This window comes from Pelecanus crispus, chromosome 2, assembly GCF_030463565.1.
Source record: "Pelecanus crispus isolate bPelCri1 chromosome 2, bPelCri1.pri, whole genome shotgun sequence".
In the NCBI taxonomy this organism is placed as follows: domain Eukaryota; kingdom Metazoa; phylum Chordata; class Aves; order Pelecaniformes; family Pelecanidae; genus Pelecanus; species Pelecanus crispus.
This window is the reverse complement of record NC_134644.1, coordinates 166,295,523-166,311,970: the sequence shown is the minus strand read 5'-3', so window position 1 is coordinate 166,311,970 and position 16,448 is coordinate 166,295,523. Positions and strand designations below refer to the sequence as shown.

The 16,448-nt window shown below is 39.8% G+C and overlaps 1 protein-coding gene across 1 annotated transcript in view; it reads left to right on the top strand.

Moving 5' to 3' along the window:
• KCNQ3 (potassium voltage-gated channel subfamily Q member 3) overlaps positions 1-16,448 on the top strand; it is a 202,150-nt gene that overhangs the window by 177,113 nt on the left and 8,589 nt on the right. The window contains exons 7-11 of the mRNA XM_075705358.1: positions 326-421; positions 1,788-1,882; positions 3,614-3,640; positions 14,938-15,125; positions 16,221-16,323. Of these exons, the coding sequence (XP_075561473.1) occupies positions 326-421; positions 1,788-1,882; positions 3,614-3,640; positions 14,938-15,125; positions 16,221-16,323 (509 nt within the window). The remainder of the gene's footprint in view (positions 1-325; positions 422-1,787; positions 1,883-3,613; positions 3,641-14,937; positions 15,126-16,220; positions 16,324-16,448) is intronic.

Genomic DNA, 16,448 nt, shown 5'->3' with positions numbered 1-16,448 from the left:
CATAGCTCTTTTATCACACAAGCACAGTTTTGCCCTACCCTGAGTGGAAAGTAGTACACCACCTGGACACCTTCAGCTTTGAAAGGCAGTAGACATTAAAGAAGCCTGTTGAGAACCTTAAAATGATTTGGTGTGGCCTGTGGCCCTTGAGAGGATCATGACAAACTCACATCTCATGAGCAGAGAAGTGGGAAAGGCATGCTGTACTGCACAAAGGTCCCATGTAGCCATATTCATCTCCACCTACAGACCTTTTTTCCTCTCATTATTAATCCATTTTTTGAGTAAGAAATGTCTAAAATCTTGCATCACTCTATGCTTTCAGGGCATTTTGGGCTCAGGGTTGGCACTGAAGGTCCAGGAGCAACATCGTCAAAAACATTTTGAGAAAAGAAGAAAGCCAGCAGCTGAACTCATTCAGGTTTGCAGCCACTTATCCTCTCCTTGAAAAAGTGTTGTGTAAAAGACTGCTGCATCATGTTAACAACGGCCACTGCTTCCCCCTTGCCCAAATTCTCATTTCCCATTGCAGGAGGTGGGAAGCTGTGTTTATAAAGGAGTCAGTTTTTTCCATTGAGCTAGATAATCCAGTGGTCCTTGCAGTTTTTGAGGAATCTTTCAATTCCCAGAATATCTTTCAGAAGAACAGTGTCTTTAGAAGAAAGGGTCTCATCTGCTAGCTTCTGGAAACCAACCAACTTCTGCATCAGTGCCACAGAATCACAGAAAATAAGCTGCCAAAAACATGTTCTTCCCCAAATCCAGGTTTTGTCAGTTCCCTTGCGAGAGTGCCTTTATGTGCAAACAAAGTTATGTTGTTATTGATGTGAAAACAGCAATAGAAGTAACACAATAGACAGTGACAGTTTCAATCAAGGCAAATGACGTAAATAGTGTGTGTGGTTTGTAAAAACTGAAGCACACCCTGGATTTCCTGTTACATCACTGGATGATCAGAGGATTCAATGGGAAGAGAGTCCTTAGCTCACTTGGACTTCAGTTATGGTCTGTGTTATGAGTTCAGAAAACTAAGCTTAAAATTACCAGTCTGGGGGCTTACAGATTTGACAGGAGTTACTCTTAATAGGCGTGGAGCACACCCTGATTGCAGTGAAGTAAATGGCAGCATTTCCACAGAGGGACAGAGGAAGTTTCTGTGATATCAGATGGAAGTGTTGGTGCTCAGACTGCTCAGGATCAAACCAGTCCCCAAGAGAAACAGGCTGAGTGGCATATAACACTGTTCTCATTAAAAACACTCCTTAGCAAACAGAAGGGGCTGCTGGCATGAGTGGTGAATTGAATTGACCTTTTAAATTAAAGCATCTCCAATTAGCAGGTAGCTAATTTAGCTACAGTATTTTTTAGGTATGTGCTTAGAGAATTTTGATCAGAGCTAAATGCTGAAATAGAAAATAGCTCAGCAAAATTTCCTCTGATGGTGCATTAGATAGTAACCTAGCTTAAGCACTTCCAGAAATATTGGAAATATCCAAAAGTGTTTGAAGCTCTTTTAGACATACCAGACAGGAGAATAAAACCAGTTTAGTCTTGTCGATGTTGGTGGTTCTCTCTCATGACCTGTCTCCTTTAACAGCCCTCCCAGATCATAATCCAGTGTCAATAATTTTGTCTTACAGTGCTACTCGTTAGGTATGGCTGATTAGTAATTAATTTCCAGATAGTCACTCAGGTGCATTTTTATGTTCTTTGAAAGAATCTGGCTGCTGTCAGCCTGGAGAACAGCTTCACCTAACACTAATTATTTCCCCTCCCTTGCAATTCAGGCTGCTTGGAGATACTATGCTACTAACCCCAACAGGATTGATCTAGTTGCTACCTGGAGGTTTTATGAATCAATTGTATCATTTCCATTTTTCAGGTAAGTGCATTGTCCACCTCTCTATCATCATTTTCTGTGAAGTATAAGTCAGGAGAGGAAACATAGACTTTATATATATCAATGAGGCTTTTGTAGGTAACAGAGAGTTGCCAGTTAACTTCCTGGCTGAGACTGAAAAACATGCTTTTTTGTTTTCTGGATCCATTTCTTCTCCCTCCCCCTGGTGGTATATATTAGGGGCACATGGATAACTCCACCAGTGGCTCTCGTGTTGGCATTAAACAAAGGAGAAGGCTGCCTCAGCATCAGCTTCCCTTTGTAAGATTCTGGAGTTTATTGCCCTGGACATCTCAATCTCTTCCTCTGTAATTTTTATCTTGATGAAGTTTTAGCCCTGGGTTTCAGAGGCATCTGTACTTCTCTCATGCTCTATGATGCAGTTATGTATTTTAAGATATGAATTATGCTGAAAATTCTTACTTTTCCCTCTTTAACTCAACTAGCCTGAGAATTGTGTTGTTCACAGAGGTGGCCATGGCATGTGAACATAATTAATGCTTGTTAAATGCTTGTCTTTTGGCAATGCTAATTGCTGAAGGGAATAATTCAGTGGAGGACAGTCAAAGCATGTTTAAAACTGTCTCCCACTGAAACTGTTAACTGAAAGTTCACAAGGAAACTTTTTTGGGCAGTTGGGGTCATGGTTTATTTTAATCACCACTTCTGAATTCAGTGGAAAACATTCCATACATAAAGACATTCAGACTTAATGGACACTCATATGTTTATGGATATGAGTCTGTCTGTTCCTCACTTTTCTTGCCTGTCAAACAGGCACTTTCCTCACCTTGAGTTCTTAATATTTTAAAACATTTGCCCTATGAAAGGCAAGAGTTTTAGCTATAGACTATCAGCTGTTAATAATGAGTATTATTTATACAAGTTTATGCTTTAAACTTTCATTCTGGACTTGCTGTTATTCCTCACTTAGACAAAAAGTGCCCTTAAACTACTGCTCAGCTCAAACAGAGGTCTCCACATGTAAATTGTGCTCACTGCTCTAACTGCACCGCCAGCTGTTGCTCAAAACTGACTTGAAGAAACACTTCAGGCTCCCACCTTCACAAAGGGCAAATTACAAATATTAACTCTTTCTTTGTTTTATTCACAATGTATTTCTTTAGGATTGATTTCACTTAGGTCAAAAAGGAAACCTCTAAGAAAAAACACCACAAGTGTTTAATTAAGGCTCAGTACATTTCTTTCCTTTTATTTATCCCTTCTCACTCTCTATCTATTCCCACATTATCCATTGTAGAGTCATTTCTAGAGGGTTTCTTGACCTCAGGTTTTGTTCAGAGAGTAATTCTCAGGCTTGCCTAGAGTCTAGACTCATTACCGTGACTTCAAGCTTGTTCATTGTATGTAGGTTCTTCAATGTGTGAATGGTGATTCAAATGCAGCCTGAAATTTAATAGGTGTTTTGCAAATAAGGTCCTGGGAGAGATGGCAAGGGAGTTCACTTCTCACCAAAGACTATATTGCCAGTCTAAGCAGCACAGATCGGTTTCAGGAGTCTGTATCACTTTCTTTGCTTTATGGCTAGTTGAAAATGTCGATTTTATTCTGCTGTTAATTATGGTCACAGAACAAAAGATGTATAAACCATTAGCAATGGATTAGAAATTTCTGTTTAAAAAGATCTGCTGAATTTATTATGTAATTCTTCTCTCCCTGCTTTCTTGTAATGCTTCCTCTCTTCTATAAAAGGAAAGAGCAATTGGATGGTACTGCCAGGTACGTAGCTGCCATTATTATAGCCTTGTTTTAATACAGTTATTGGAGGATGCAGGTTAAATGGTTCTTTGTGGATTCGTGAGCTGTTAACCAAAACTTGCTACTAACACCACAGGTAGTCATTAAAAATGATTAACCAATCCATTTCCTAATTGCTTGCTTTTTTCCCAATTTAACAACACAGCTAAAATGCTAATCGTACAAATGCAATGTTGCTTGCTGATTGTATGTAAACAGCTTTATTGTTTGTTATGATCAATCACGGTCTAGATTTCTCCTGACCCATACCATAGAACCAGGGTTTAGAATCCAGGATGTTCTGGGGTGAATTTAAAGTTCTGCTTCATGTTATTGCTCAACAGTCCTGCACAGAGCAACATTGCCATGTAAGGTGTTAAGTCTGTGTCAATTCACCACGTGCAGATTTCTTGGCGATAAAAACTAAGATGGATGGCTAAGATGGATCAGCAGGATAGTCAATCTCTCTGGCATTACTAAAAAAGCTACATTAGGTCTGAGGCCTTGGTCCTACCCCTGCTGAAACAGATGAGAAAGTTCCCAGTCACCTTGGGGAATTTACAAGCAAAGAGAAGGAAGGAATCATTGATCTTACTACTGGTCAGTCACTGAAGTCTACAACAGAGCAGCCATTGTCAGTCAACCTGCAAGATCTCAAATGGAAATGATGTATTTATAACCCCCTCCAGCTAAGTTGCAGATTCAAAAGGACATAAAATAATTCAACCTCTTAGGTCGAAAATGTGAAATACTTAATGCTAAGCTGCTATCAATGGATCACCCACAATGAAAGTCAATAATAATTAAAGGATAAATAGTTCCACAGACTTATGCTGAAGCTATTTCCATTTGCATCCCCACTTATAGTCCAGAGAAAAAGAGCAAGACTTGTAGCAAAATTTGAAAACTGTTAGTCAGAGGTCAGGCCTGGGTTCCAGTCCTTGGTCTGATGAAAAGTTATCTTTTTCTTTTTGTTTTTTAAACATTTCATGCAACACATGACGGCTTCCTTTATTGAAGCTGAAAAAGCCAGGTTCGTACTTGCTGTTCTCCTATGAATTTTGGGGGGTCAAACGTACTTTAACAGAAAAGAAAAACCTATGGCAAGTTTTCTTACGATACAGGCAAGTGCTGTAGTGCTGAATTATTGGGAAAAAATTACTTCCCCCTCCTGCCACCATCCTCACGAGCTAACCTGCTCCTCTTCAAAGACTGCCTGGATGGGAGTTACCTAGTTTGTGAACCCTCATGAACCTTAAATACTATGCATCCATGGCACTGCCCAGGCTAAGCAGTCAGGAGCATGGTGAGTTGCATTAATGTAGATGTCTGGAGATTTTAGCCATCTCCAGGGTTGGCAGCAGCTGAATTTTGGCCTTTAATATGCAGGAGAGAGCTTAGGAGCTGAAATTCTTTTGAATATGTAACTCCATACCTTGAGCCAAAATGTGTTCTGACTCAGATGCAGCAGCAGATTAAAATTAGGAAAGTAAATGATTGCTGTAGTTTGCTGTTGGTCACAGCCCCCCTAGAGAAGCTCCTGCACCTGCAGTGACAGAACAGTTAATGGAGTAGCTTCTGAGTTACTGTATTTTTCAGGCCAGTAGAAGAAGTTATTTTCTGTTGAACCACTGGATTAAAAACAGAAAAGTATGACTCAGCTCAAAATCTTTAAAACTGTAATCCCAAGGCCCCTCATTCTAGCTGGATATATCTTGCTTTTATATTGTTACATATGTAATAACCTTCAGCAAAATCATCAGTAAACCTGCAGTGGAGCCTTCCAGTTAGCAGGAATGTGTTTATGGAAATAAGCATTCTGTAAGAGGGATTGGAAACCCTCCAGATAAATAGAAAAATGATGGTACTTGTGGGAGCATCCACTGACTTCTGTAGACATGGGACTGAGCCATGAAATCTGGTTGTTTTGACAGTCCCACCCCCTATCTCTCAAACTCTTATTTACAGATGAGATAAAAAAAAAAAAAATTTCCTCTTCCTCCTACAGTGATTTAGTACAGAAAGTATTACTCGTACTCCACTGCAGTTTCTGTTTAAGTCTGTATTGAAATAAATGAGCAATAAGGGAATGCGGTCCTAGTGGAGAGAACAGCCCATAAGTGCACTCAGTCTCCAGGTTCTTGCATCAGTTAAGTACTTAATGGGAAAGCTTTAGTAATAAACTGCATTGTTTGAACAGTTGTTGATAAAGGAGGGAGAAGAATTGGTCTAAAGAATTCCCAGAAGGGTCAGAAAAACTAACTAGTTAATAAACTAAAAATAAGGCCTGGCTCTGTGAAAATTTGAGGATGGGTAGCACTTTAAGTGGCCCGGTTTCTATTCTGTGGTGCAAAAGCGATTTAGGAACTCCACAGTAGTAGAGTCAAACTCTGTGACAGAACCTTCTAGGATCTCTCCTTGGAAGCAGGAGCTGTCATCATGACAACGTCACAGCTAAGGGCCGCTCCTTGTTCTTAGACCATTTGGGAAAAACACAGGGAAGACAACAGAGTGGAAGAGTCTGTCTCAGAGGTTGGATCCCAAGGCAAGACTGCAGGGAAGGACTTGTGATAGTAGAAAGCTGATTAAAGTTTGGCAGGAGCCCAAGGCTTTTTATTGAAGCTCCGTTTAAACTAAAACTGTGAAGATGTGAGATATGATGAAGAGCACATTGGACTACCCTTGAGCTAGATGGTAGGCTGGGTCTTGTAAGCAGTGAAGTGGTACATATGATGCTGCTCTGTTAACAGTAGCATTTTCCCTACATGCCTCGTATAGACCCCCAAACCAGGAGGAACTGGGGCTGTGCTATTCATTGCTCACTGGTGGGGAGTTAACTGACTTTATAGGAGAGATGCCACTAGATTTTTCTTCCTTAATCAATGACTTAAACTACCCGCACATGAAATCTCAGATAGCGATTGCTCTTCTGCATGTATTGCAAAGCCTTTTCATCTGTTCAGTTCCCAAGAAGGAAGATTTATGAGAAAGATGTATTAATGCTCATTTCTGCTGGAATGCAGAAAATCATTCAGCAAACATTTGGGTGCTTGACCTACATTTCCCAGCCTTTAAGATGGACCTCTTCTTGATGGACATATTGTTTATTTGGAATGAACTTCTTATGTCTCTGTTTGAGGAAGGAATTGTGAGCCTCATTTTTCCGTGCTGTTGTTAGCAGCTGTTCCACTGATTTTGACTAGTGTAAGAATTTTGAATAACTTCTATGTACAGGCACTTTAGCAAAGGATTTTGAACTTTCTTCTAGGGTCTTGCTCCTAAGTAGCATTGTCCAACTATAGAAACAGACAGGGAGCATGTTCATTCCTAGATCTATTATTATGTGATTGCAGAAAAGTAATTTATCCCTGTTTCCTTATCACTACAAGATAAATAATATTTCTCTGCCTTTGGAAAGTTGGTTTGATTTTTTTTAAGTGGCAGAATCAGTAGTAGTCTTTCCTATTATGTGAGTATGAAAGAATACATATAGCGTGCTGCATTTTTGTATTGCCAGTAGTAACAGCATAATGAAAATAAAATCATACTTTGCAAGGTGGAAAATTTCACTGTCAGCATTTCTTCTTAGTGCATCTGCCCAAAACAGGAAGGGGGAAAAAGCCACTCTGATCTGCACACTACATTAACTACAAATGAAAGGCTGTTCCCATTCTTTTTCATAGAGCTTTTCATGGGTAATCATTAACGTCTCATCTTAATAACTTTTCTTCACTTTACAGTAATGTCATGTTTAGTAGGGAGTCATTCTTTGGATCAAGCCTCACAAGAAAACTTAGGTATATACATTCAAGTAACAATTGAGCCTTACTCTTTTCATATTTCTTGCATGCCATTCTCTGCCTGCACTTTCTGTTTTTACTACAGTAGTTCATCTAACCACCATAAAGTAAGGGGAGATAAGACTGAAAAGATATTTAAGCATAAAAAGAGAGTTGCATGACCTTGCAGATAGTTCATTGTTCTGCTGTTCAGAAAACATGGGATCTAATCCTGTCTCTGCCAATGATCTGCTTAGAAACAAGTGCTTTTCTCTGTTTTCATAGAACGGGAATGATACTAACCTACTCTGCAAATCATTTAGAAATTTATTGTAATAAAAATATACTGTAAGAGCTAAATACTGTTCTTTATGCAGTTCCAACCTTGACAACACAAATTCATGCAAGTCACTTTGCATTTGAGTTCAGTGGAACAATATCTCTGCATGTGTATTTGCAGGTTCTGGTTCAGCAAATGGAAAACAAGTGGATGCTTTTGATCATCTGAATAAAGTTAGTGACATGCTTAAATACCTTGCTGAACTGTGACCTAAGATGTGGGGCAAGAACTTTATCTTCCTGCAAAGAAACATAAAAATAATTTGTAGCATTTCAGGAATCTGGAAGACACATCATCGGAAATACTAATATTTTGACTAAATTGTCAAGCATTTTATTCTATCCCACACAAACATCTTGCTATCATTCAACTTTAGCTCATTGTTCTCATTCCCACTTCATTCCACAAACATGAAATCATCAACACGCAACTCAGCTTTCCTAGCCTAAGCTCTTCAACTTTTGGAGAGCTGCTAGTGAAGCACTCCATTTTTTCATTGGATGATTGGCCCATGCAAAATAGTCAAAAGACATTGATTTTGCAGTTTGGTTTGCTTTCTTGTGGTTGATACATGGAGATATATTCATGGCAAAGTAAGGAGCGGGTCAACGTCCATATGGTTTCTACCTATGTTGCTGGCTGCATCCATTGGTGAACAATATCCATCCTGTTTTCACAAATAATTGAACTTGGATTATTCTCCCCATGGATTTGCGTGACATTGCTTATTTTTACCCATTTCAAATCACTTTAGAAAGCGTGGATGAGGAGAAGGGCTGAGCAAAGGCCTTTAGTGGGCATAAGGGCTCTTTCTGTTTCTGAAGGGCATCAAAGTTGAGCCTGAGTTAGGACTTGTGTTCTTGTTTCTGGGCAAATAATCTGGATGGTAGGTGAGTTTGGATTTGGAGTCATGCCTACAATTAAATACCAATGAGGACATACACCACCACAGAGTGTGGAAATTGGTTGGCTAAAAGGGGGTGTTTCCTCTTCAGACATCAGAAACTTGCAAATTTAGACTTCAAGATTCAGGATGCAAAGTGGCTTTTTAAATGAAGACATTAGTTGTCAAGAAGTTACAGTCAATTATTTTGAGATTGAACATTTTTGTGAGTTCCTCTGTACAGAAAAGAATGTTACTTGATTTCCTTAAAAGGGAAAGCTGATTGGCCAAAGCTCAGAAGTACCTCAGAAGTGTGGAATGCTGTTTGTTTTATATTAAGAAAACACATGAACTCTCTGAGATCAGCTGAATGTATTCAGTGCAGGATTCATGGCTGTCTTCATAACATTAGTTTCCTGCTAATTTCTATTGGGAACAGTTCAAAGGAGAATAATTCTGGAAATCTCATTCAGAATGTTTGATTTCCCAAAGCTATGTTCACTCATATAAGTACAGCTGATAATGCAGTAAAATGTTGGAGTAAACATGACTGCCTTTTGCTTCCAGTTACTTGAGTCCAACTAAATCTAATGATTAGCTGAACTGAAAAAAAATGGAAAAATTTCCTGAATATTATTACTCCTTGTTAGGTGAAGGTGGTAAATACATGGAAGAGGGCTGTGTTTGATTCACTGTTAGCATTAATTCATTATTTTTCTTCTCATACATGTACCATTTGTTTATGAAACTCCAATACTAGGCAAAGCACAGAGAGCAGAGTATCTGGCTTGCATGATGGGATGTAATTGCATTATTTCCTTGCATGGCTGTTTCTGGAAAAGTATTTCTAGTTCAGTGGTTCCCACTCTTTATTCTGAGCAAGAGTAAACATCTGCTGCAGAAGCCAGACATCTCTTGTATATCCAGCCACCATATTCATCTCTCAGATGTTCCAAAATAATTCCCACTGCTCTTGGAGAGCAAGAATCTGAGAGCTGAATTGCTCTTTCGCTAGGAAGATTTCAAGTCAAACTGTCTGCACGGCTTCTGCCTTCCTCCTTTTATGGTGGTCTGTATCTACCACAGAATTAAGGAGTTCTCATGCTGGGACTCCACTTCAGAGACAAAGATTTGGGGAAAATTCTTGTTCCACCACAAGGGAGAGGATGCAGTAGCATGCAAGACAAGCAATGGCAACGTATCCAAGCTAGTCAGAGAAACTACTCTGCAGTTTTATCAGCATGTTTGGGATGCATTTGAATCTCCCCAGCTTCTGGAATTGTGCTGGAAGTCAGGAATCACATTTTATTGAATGTAAGGAAGCCAAATGAAGTGGGACCACTGTCCCAAGGGGAGGAGGAGTAGCTAATATCAGTAGGAGGAGTCTGAAAGACAAGCAGCAGTACATGAACCTGTGGGTGGGAACCACTGTCCTAGCCACTCTCATGAAGGATGATGTGACCTGCGCATGCTTCATACTCTGAGACTGAGCCATGCGCATGCTGTTTTAATGAAGGAGATTGTGTCATGAGAAAAAATGTTTCCTAAGTCTTTTTAAAAAGCACAATGAAAACAAAAACCCCAGCAGACCCAGATTTCATCCCTTGGAAATGAGAATAAAGTCCATTTTTTTCTCTGATGACAGCTAGTCATTATCTGGAAAGAAGCTTGGGTTTTGTTTTGGGTTTTTTTGTATACAACATACGGTTGTATTTTTTCATGTGAAGATGATGAATTATTTTCTGATTATTCTACTGCTCTGGCTGCCTGGATATGAACACAATTGTCTATTTATTGCATAAACATACTGTTATGAATCTGAATGTTACTTTAAGGGTTAATCATCAGGATTCAGTTAATGAGGAAGGCTTCAGCTCAGGTAACTTTAGCTTAGGCTAGAGACCTGCTTTTTAAATGACTTCTCATCTAGATCTTTCTGTAGTCAACAGCAAGAGACAAGTTCCCCCAGCTGTAAAGTCATCCCAAATGAAATGGAGCTGAACTGCACTCTGTAGCTTGCTAACTTCCCACTGATTATAGAAAGGGGTCTAAAGGTTAATCTTAGACAGGACATTTAACTTTTTAAACAGCTTAAGACAGATCAGATGAGTTCTAGCTCCTAAACCTAAAATGTTTCAGCAACATTTTGGGGACAACAATTTGTTCCTAAACTGACACTTATCAATGGGGAAGGTTGAGAAACTCCCTATAAAGAGAATTTGGGAAAGCTTTTGGTTTATAGTATCTACCGTAAACCCCCACCGCACAAAAAAAGAAAAAAAAAACAACAACCCACAAATGAGTGTGCCTACATGTGCAGTGGAAAAAAATCACTGCAAATAAGTCACCTTTTGTGCTGAATACAGAGGAATATTTTGATCTGTTTTGATCTATGAGGAGGATATCAAATCTTGATTACTCCTGGTTTTGTATAGCTCCATGGCAGATATTTCTGCATATATTGCCTATATTTCTGTCCTATACTGAAAAAAAAATCCACAAGAGTAATGTTTTGGATACTTTCATCATCCACTGACCCTTTTCTTGCTGGTCTGAATCCTATGGTTCTTTGCAATGCACTTTATGCCTCCTTGTCTTTTGTAAGGAAGGCAGTTATCATAGGAGTTTTAAGGGGCAAACTTTGAGAGATCTGGATATGTATACTAAAGGACCAAACAAGTTTCTGGAGAGAGACAGTCAGAGTCCATATATAATGACAACTCTATTCTTCTAGTATAGTATTAAACCGCTATTTATAAACAATATGCATCCTCTGTCTCACCTATTTTCCTGCTTCTTTGTCTTTCAGATTCTCTGCCTTAAACATACTCTTCTCTTGAGAACTTCTCTGTAGTGTTACTAAACCAAATCTTGTGGCATTTAATACATTGCTTGAAGCCAATTTGTAGTATGTGACCACTTCTTGCCTTTGAGGAAATCACCTCATCATCTGACATCATCTGAGTGTCACTGCTAGATTTCATCATTCTAGGAGCTTCCTTCTCATCCTGGAACGTGTTGAACCAAGATGATCTGTCTTGAAATCCTGAAGAATAGGTGGACTATAGTCTCCCCTTTCATCTGAGATTCATCTATCATTGGTGACCTGTTAATTCCCCCACCAGGAAAAGCTGATCTCCACAACAAGCCTGTTGTGCGTACAGTTTCCCTTATGTCTGAAAAAATTGTCTTGATTTTATTATCACTGAATAGATCTAGTCATCCTAAAACTGCTTCAGTTTCTTCCTTCTTGGAGCTTATTTCACAGTCTCCTTCAGTCTGTGAAGATCACTGCGATGCCAAGCATGCTTAATTGCTCTGTCTGTTTTTCTTCACATTGAAGACCTCACAAGCTCACTTCCTCTAACATCTTCATGTCCATCAGTTTATATTGCCTGGCTGACTCATTGTTATCACTCAGCTAGATTTTTGGTGCATTTCTTTGCATTAGAATCCTTTTCAGTGATGTGCCATGATTCCAGACTCTTCTTGACCATCCTTCTTGAAATTAATTCCTGCTTCAAACTTTGGTTTTATTACTAGAGACATGAGAATTTCTTTTTCCCTACCCTACTTCACCCCTACAGAAAACACACACATCTCATTCAGTTGACTTTTACTTCCTCACCTTTATTTTTCAGGCCCTTTCAAAACTTGCCAATTAACTGTCATCTTCTCCTATATATATTTTTCCTATATACGGTAGCTGAGTGCTTGAAGAATCCAAATTTTAAAGAAATGCCATGGAGTTAAGGCATCTGTCTTGTAAAGCACTACTGCTCTCAAACATGGCCTCTGAAAGAACAGAGAAGTGATAGTGATGCAGAAAAGAGATCACAGGATTCTCCCTACCTTAGTAGAACACAAACCACTTACTGGGACCCTGCACTCACCATCAGTTTAACCTTTAGAGCACCTTGGTGGATCAATCAGATCAAGATTCTAACCCAAAAGCAAGCACTATGGAAACCATTTTTTAAACAAGTGTTTAAGACTGAACATGAGACTGCCCTACACATTCTGTGATGACTAATTTGCCACAGATGTCAATAAGTAACATCTCATACTTTTCTACAAAGAAGGAAGTAATCCCTGATTTTTGCTCCATACATTTGTCTGTGCTTTGTTTGTCTTTCCCCCATGCCATGAATTCCTCAGGAAATTGCATTAGGGCAAAGTCTGGGTAATATTAATACCATTCACTTAGACTGTTCTAATTCTTCATTCAAATCCATGCTTTTATCTTCTCACATAATTGACTTCAGTCTTGGTGATGCTGGACCAGCTGTGTGTCTCTATACTCATACAAGTCCTTCTTAGTTGCTACTTCCATACTTGCACACACATATGCACTTCATACACACAAGGACAGGACAAGTATCTGAATTTACTAGGCTGCAGAAATTGCATTCACAAGTATTGTCACGTTGTCAACAAGAAAATTCAGAAGGCCTGAAAAAACATCCTACACAAGGGTTTAGTGCTTCCATCTTTTGTGACAGGGAAGCCCATATTTCATTACTTTCTGGGTCAAAGATATATTAATCAGAAACAGACAGTAGAGATGAGGGCCCCAGTAATTCATATTAAAAAAACAAACACACAGAAGCCTGCAACAGCTGTGACGTTCAATGCTCAGATCACGCAGTAATTTTGTATGTTGTAAACTGCAGTATTCCTACTAGAGTTACCACTCTTATGAAAGCTGCAAAGTCATCATATATATCTTTAAATCCATCTTACCTTCATCATTTTAAGAGGAACATCCTAAGAACGTCCCTTGTGGAGGGATACAGCCAGATACACAGCTCTGAGATAGAAATAAATCCTTCTTTCAAAGAGGTGCACCAATGACACCAGAGATGCTAGAACACAAAAATAATCCATCTGACCAAGATAACTCCTTAAATAGAGAATATGTAGTTCTGCGAGTGAGACCCTTCACTTACAAGGTCTGGACACAAGTCTCCATCTTTGTCCACTATGTCCTTGCACGGTGGACTCTCCCCACACTTGTCTCTCCTGCCAGCGAGTTCAGTGGCTTCAGCTGCGCATACCGCATAGACACCTCTCTGCATACCTATGAAATCTCTGTCTTCTGGTCACCACTACTGTTTGTCCTCCAGCTCTGCTCCCATCTGCGGCTCTCAGCAACCTGATAGCTGCAGTGGCTTCTTCTCTGCCCCAGATCAACCTGCCTGCCTTTCTCTCCTGCACCTAAGCGCCTCTTGACCTTGTGTGCACAATTCATCTCTCCCCAGAGCTGTCCCACACCACAGCATCCAGGAATGGATTAAAAGGCAGGTTTTCTTCTCATGGCTTAGCCCCACATTTTTGTAACTAATGTGCAATTGACAAATATTTAAGCAGCAAAGGGAACAAGCAAATCAAATCATTATGCCATCTTTCACCTATGAAGCGTTCAGAGCATATTTAAACTGATACACTCAGTAGCAAATTCCTCTTTTGTTGCTCTTTTCAGTGGTATTAGTAATTGCATTTAAGACTGTTACAGTCATCAGGCTGTCAGAAGGGTTACTAATGCTGGTAAGATGGCAAGTAGATGCAATTCTAGCCTTATGTTGTCACTGAAGGAAAAACGTCTTAGGTCAGTAAATCTGTAAGAGGACAGTGCAAGGAATCATCAGAGGAACAAAATATGTCACTTTACTACGATTTGTACAGGTCACCTCAGTTTCTAGTATAGAGAGAGATGACTGAAAGTGAATGGTGGAGAGAACTGGGTAGCCTGCCCTACCATGTACCTAGTAATTGCTTGGCAATGCCTTTCCAGTGTTTTACTGGTAATTTATTTGGTTCACAGCACATCTGACTCTTAGTCCTGGCTATGCACATGAGTTACTCATTTAGTAGCCTGCCACAGACCCAGTAGTTAAAGAAAGCACTGAACAGGAAAGGCCAAGCATCCTTATCATTAGACAGTATAACTGCCCAAGTAGTGGTGTTTCTCTTCTTAATGATAAATGTAATGCTTCAAACATGCTACTGGAGCTGAAGCACTGTGATACATTACATAGAGAGGATAGCATGACCCTCTGGTAACATTTTCAACGTTGATACAAAAAATGCTCGTAAAAAGCAGCTAATTATCTGTGGAGCTTAGCTGTTGCTTACAAAGACATTGATGTATTATGGTAGCCCCAGCAGTGTCCTTGTGTACAAAACATTTATTTAGCCCATTATATACTTAAAGCATCATGAAAGCAAGTTAAAAGTGTACAAAGGAGGAAAATGATTACTTTTGCTTATTTTGTAGCCAAAAGCTGGGTCTCTTGGATCGGGTTCGTGGTACCAATACTAAAGGAAAGCTATTTACCCCTCTGAATGTAGATGCCATTGAAGAAAGTCCTTCAAAAGAGCCTAAGAATGTTGTCTTGAATAATAAGGAGCGTTTTCGCACTGCATTCCGAATGAAAGCGTACGCTTTTTGGCAAAGCTCAGAAGGTAGCCCATCTGTGTTGATTTGTTTCTGTCCATCCCCTATTTTCCCCATTTTACTTTGGTCCTCTGCATCTTCTGTTGAAGGTTTTTGACTTTCTAGGCGAAGCATGGCCAGTCCCTGGTTTTACATGGCACGTTTGGGGAAGCTCCAGGAAATGAATGCTGGAGTCCAGGCAACACAGTGCTTGAAATAAGACAATGGCCCTCCATAAAACCAACAATTGATATGGGATAAGGCCAGTGGTGGAATCAACCTATTTGACCTCAAAAAAGAGAGCACACTGGGCAGTGCATCTATATCCCAAATAAAAGCACATGCCGACATGGCTCAGTTTATCAGCAGGGATGTGTGCTAAGGTAGCTCCCTCCTAGCCTGCATCCAGCCCTGCACTAGCCTGTGTCCAGGCATCTCAAATATCTCCTCATTGCAATCTCTTAAAACTTTGTTTTATAGAGTCAACTCTTTCTTCCCTCCCACTCTCCCTGAGACTGCTGCCCCTCAGCAGATTTCCATTGGGTGTCCATGCAACATCATAGAGCATTTTTCCTCTCAGCTTCCCTGAGCACACATTTTCCTCTTCTTGCCTATAATGTCTAAATGGTCTCTAAATGACAGTTTCTCCTTTATTGTGCCAGCTGGCATCAGTGCATGCTGGAAAGACTACCATGGATGTAGTCTGGGTGTCCACACCAGGAACTTGATTAGCCTTTTCCACGAAGCTACATGAGCTCCAAGTAGTGCAAGTGGGAGGAGAACTTGGACTGTAGCTTCTATACCTGTTTTATTTAGCCTTATGTAAAATAAGTTTGGCAAAGCTTTATCATTGTAAAAGCTCCTAATCTGTTGGAAAGGAAGGAAAGTTCCCAAGTTTTAGAAATGCTGGAATCTGAGAGGACATCCCTCATATAATGCATCTTACAGCTGTCCTGGCAGAATTATGAAATCCCTTTCAAGAGCTGACCAGAGAAAGAGGAACCTGCAAGAGATATTCCTTTACTAAATTACATTTACTTTATGTAGAGCTTTAGTCAGTCAGACCTACCTCTATCCATTGTGTGGTCAGATGTTCACACAGCTTTTTTTGACCTGCTTTGCAGATGCAGGGACAGGAGAACCGATGGCAGAAGAGAGAGGTGACAGTAGCGACTTTCTTATGGAAGATATGATCCCCACATTCAAGACAGCCATCCGAGCTGTCAGGTAAATGTCTCTGATGCTCCTCAATGCTCTGCTTTGACTTTGAATGTTTATGCTTCAGGAAAACACATTACCATGTTGCTACATGTTGATTCATTGTTGCTGTTACTACTTTTTTTAATACAATA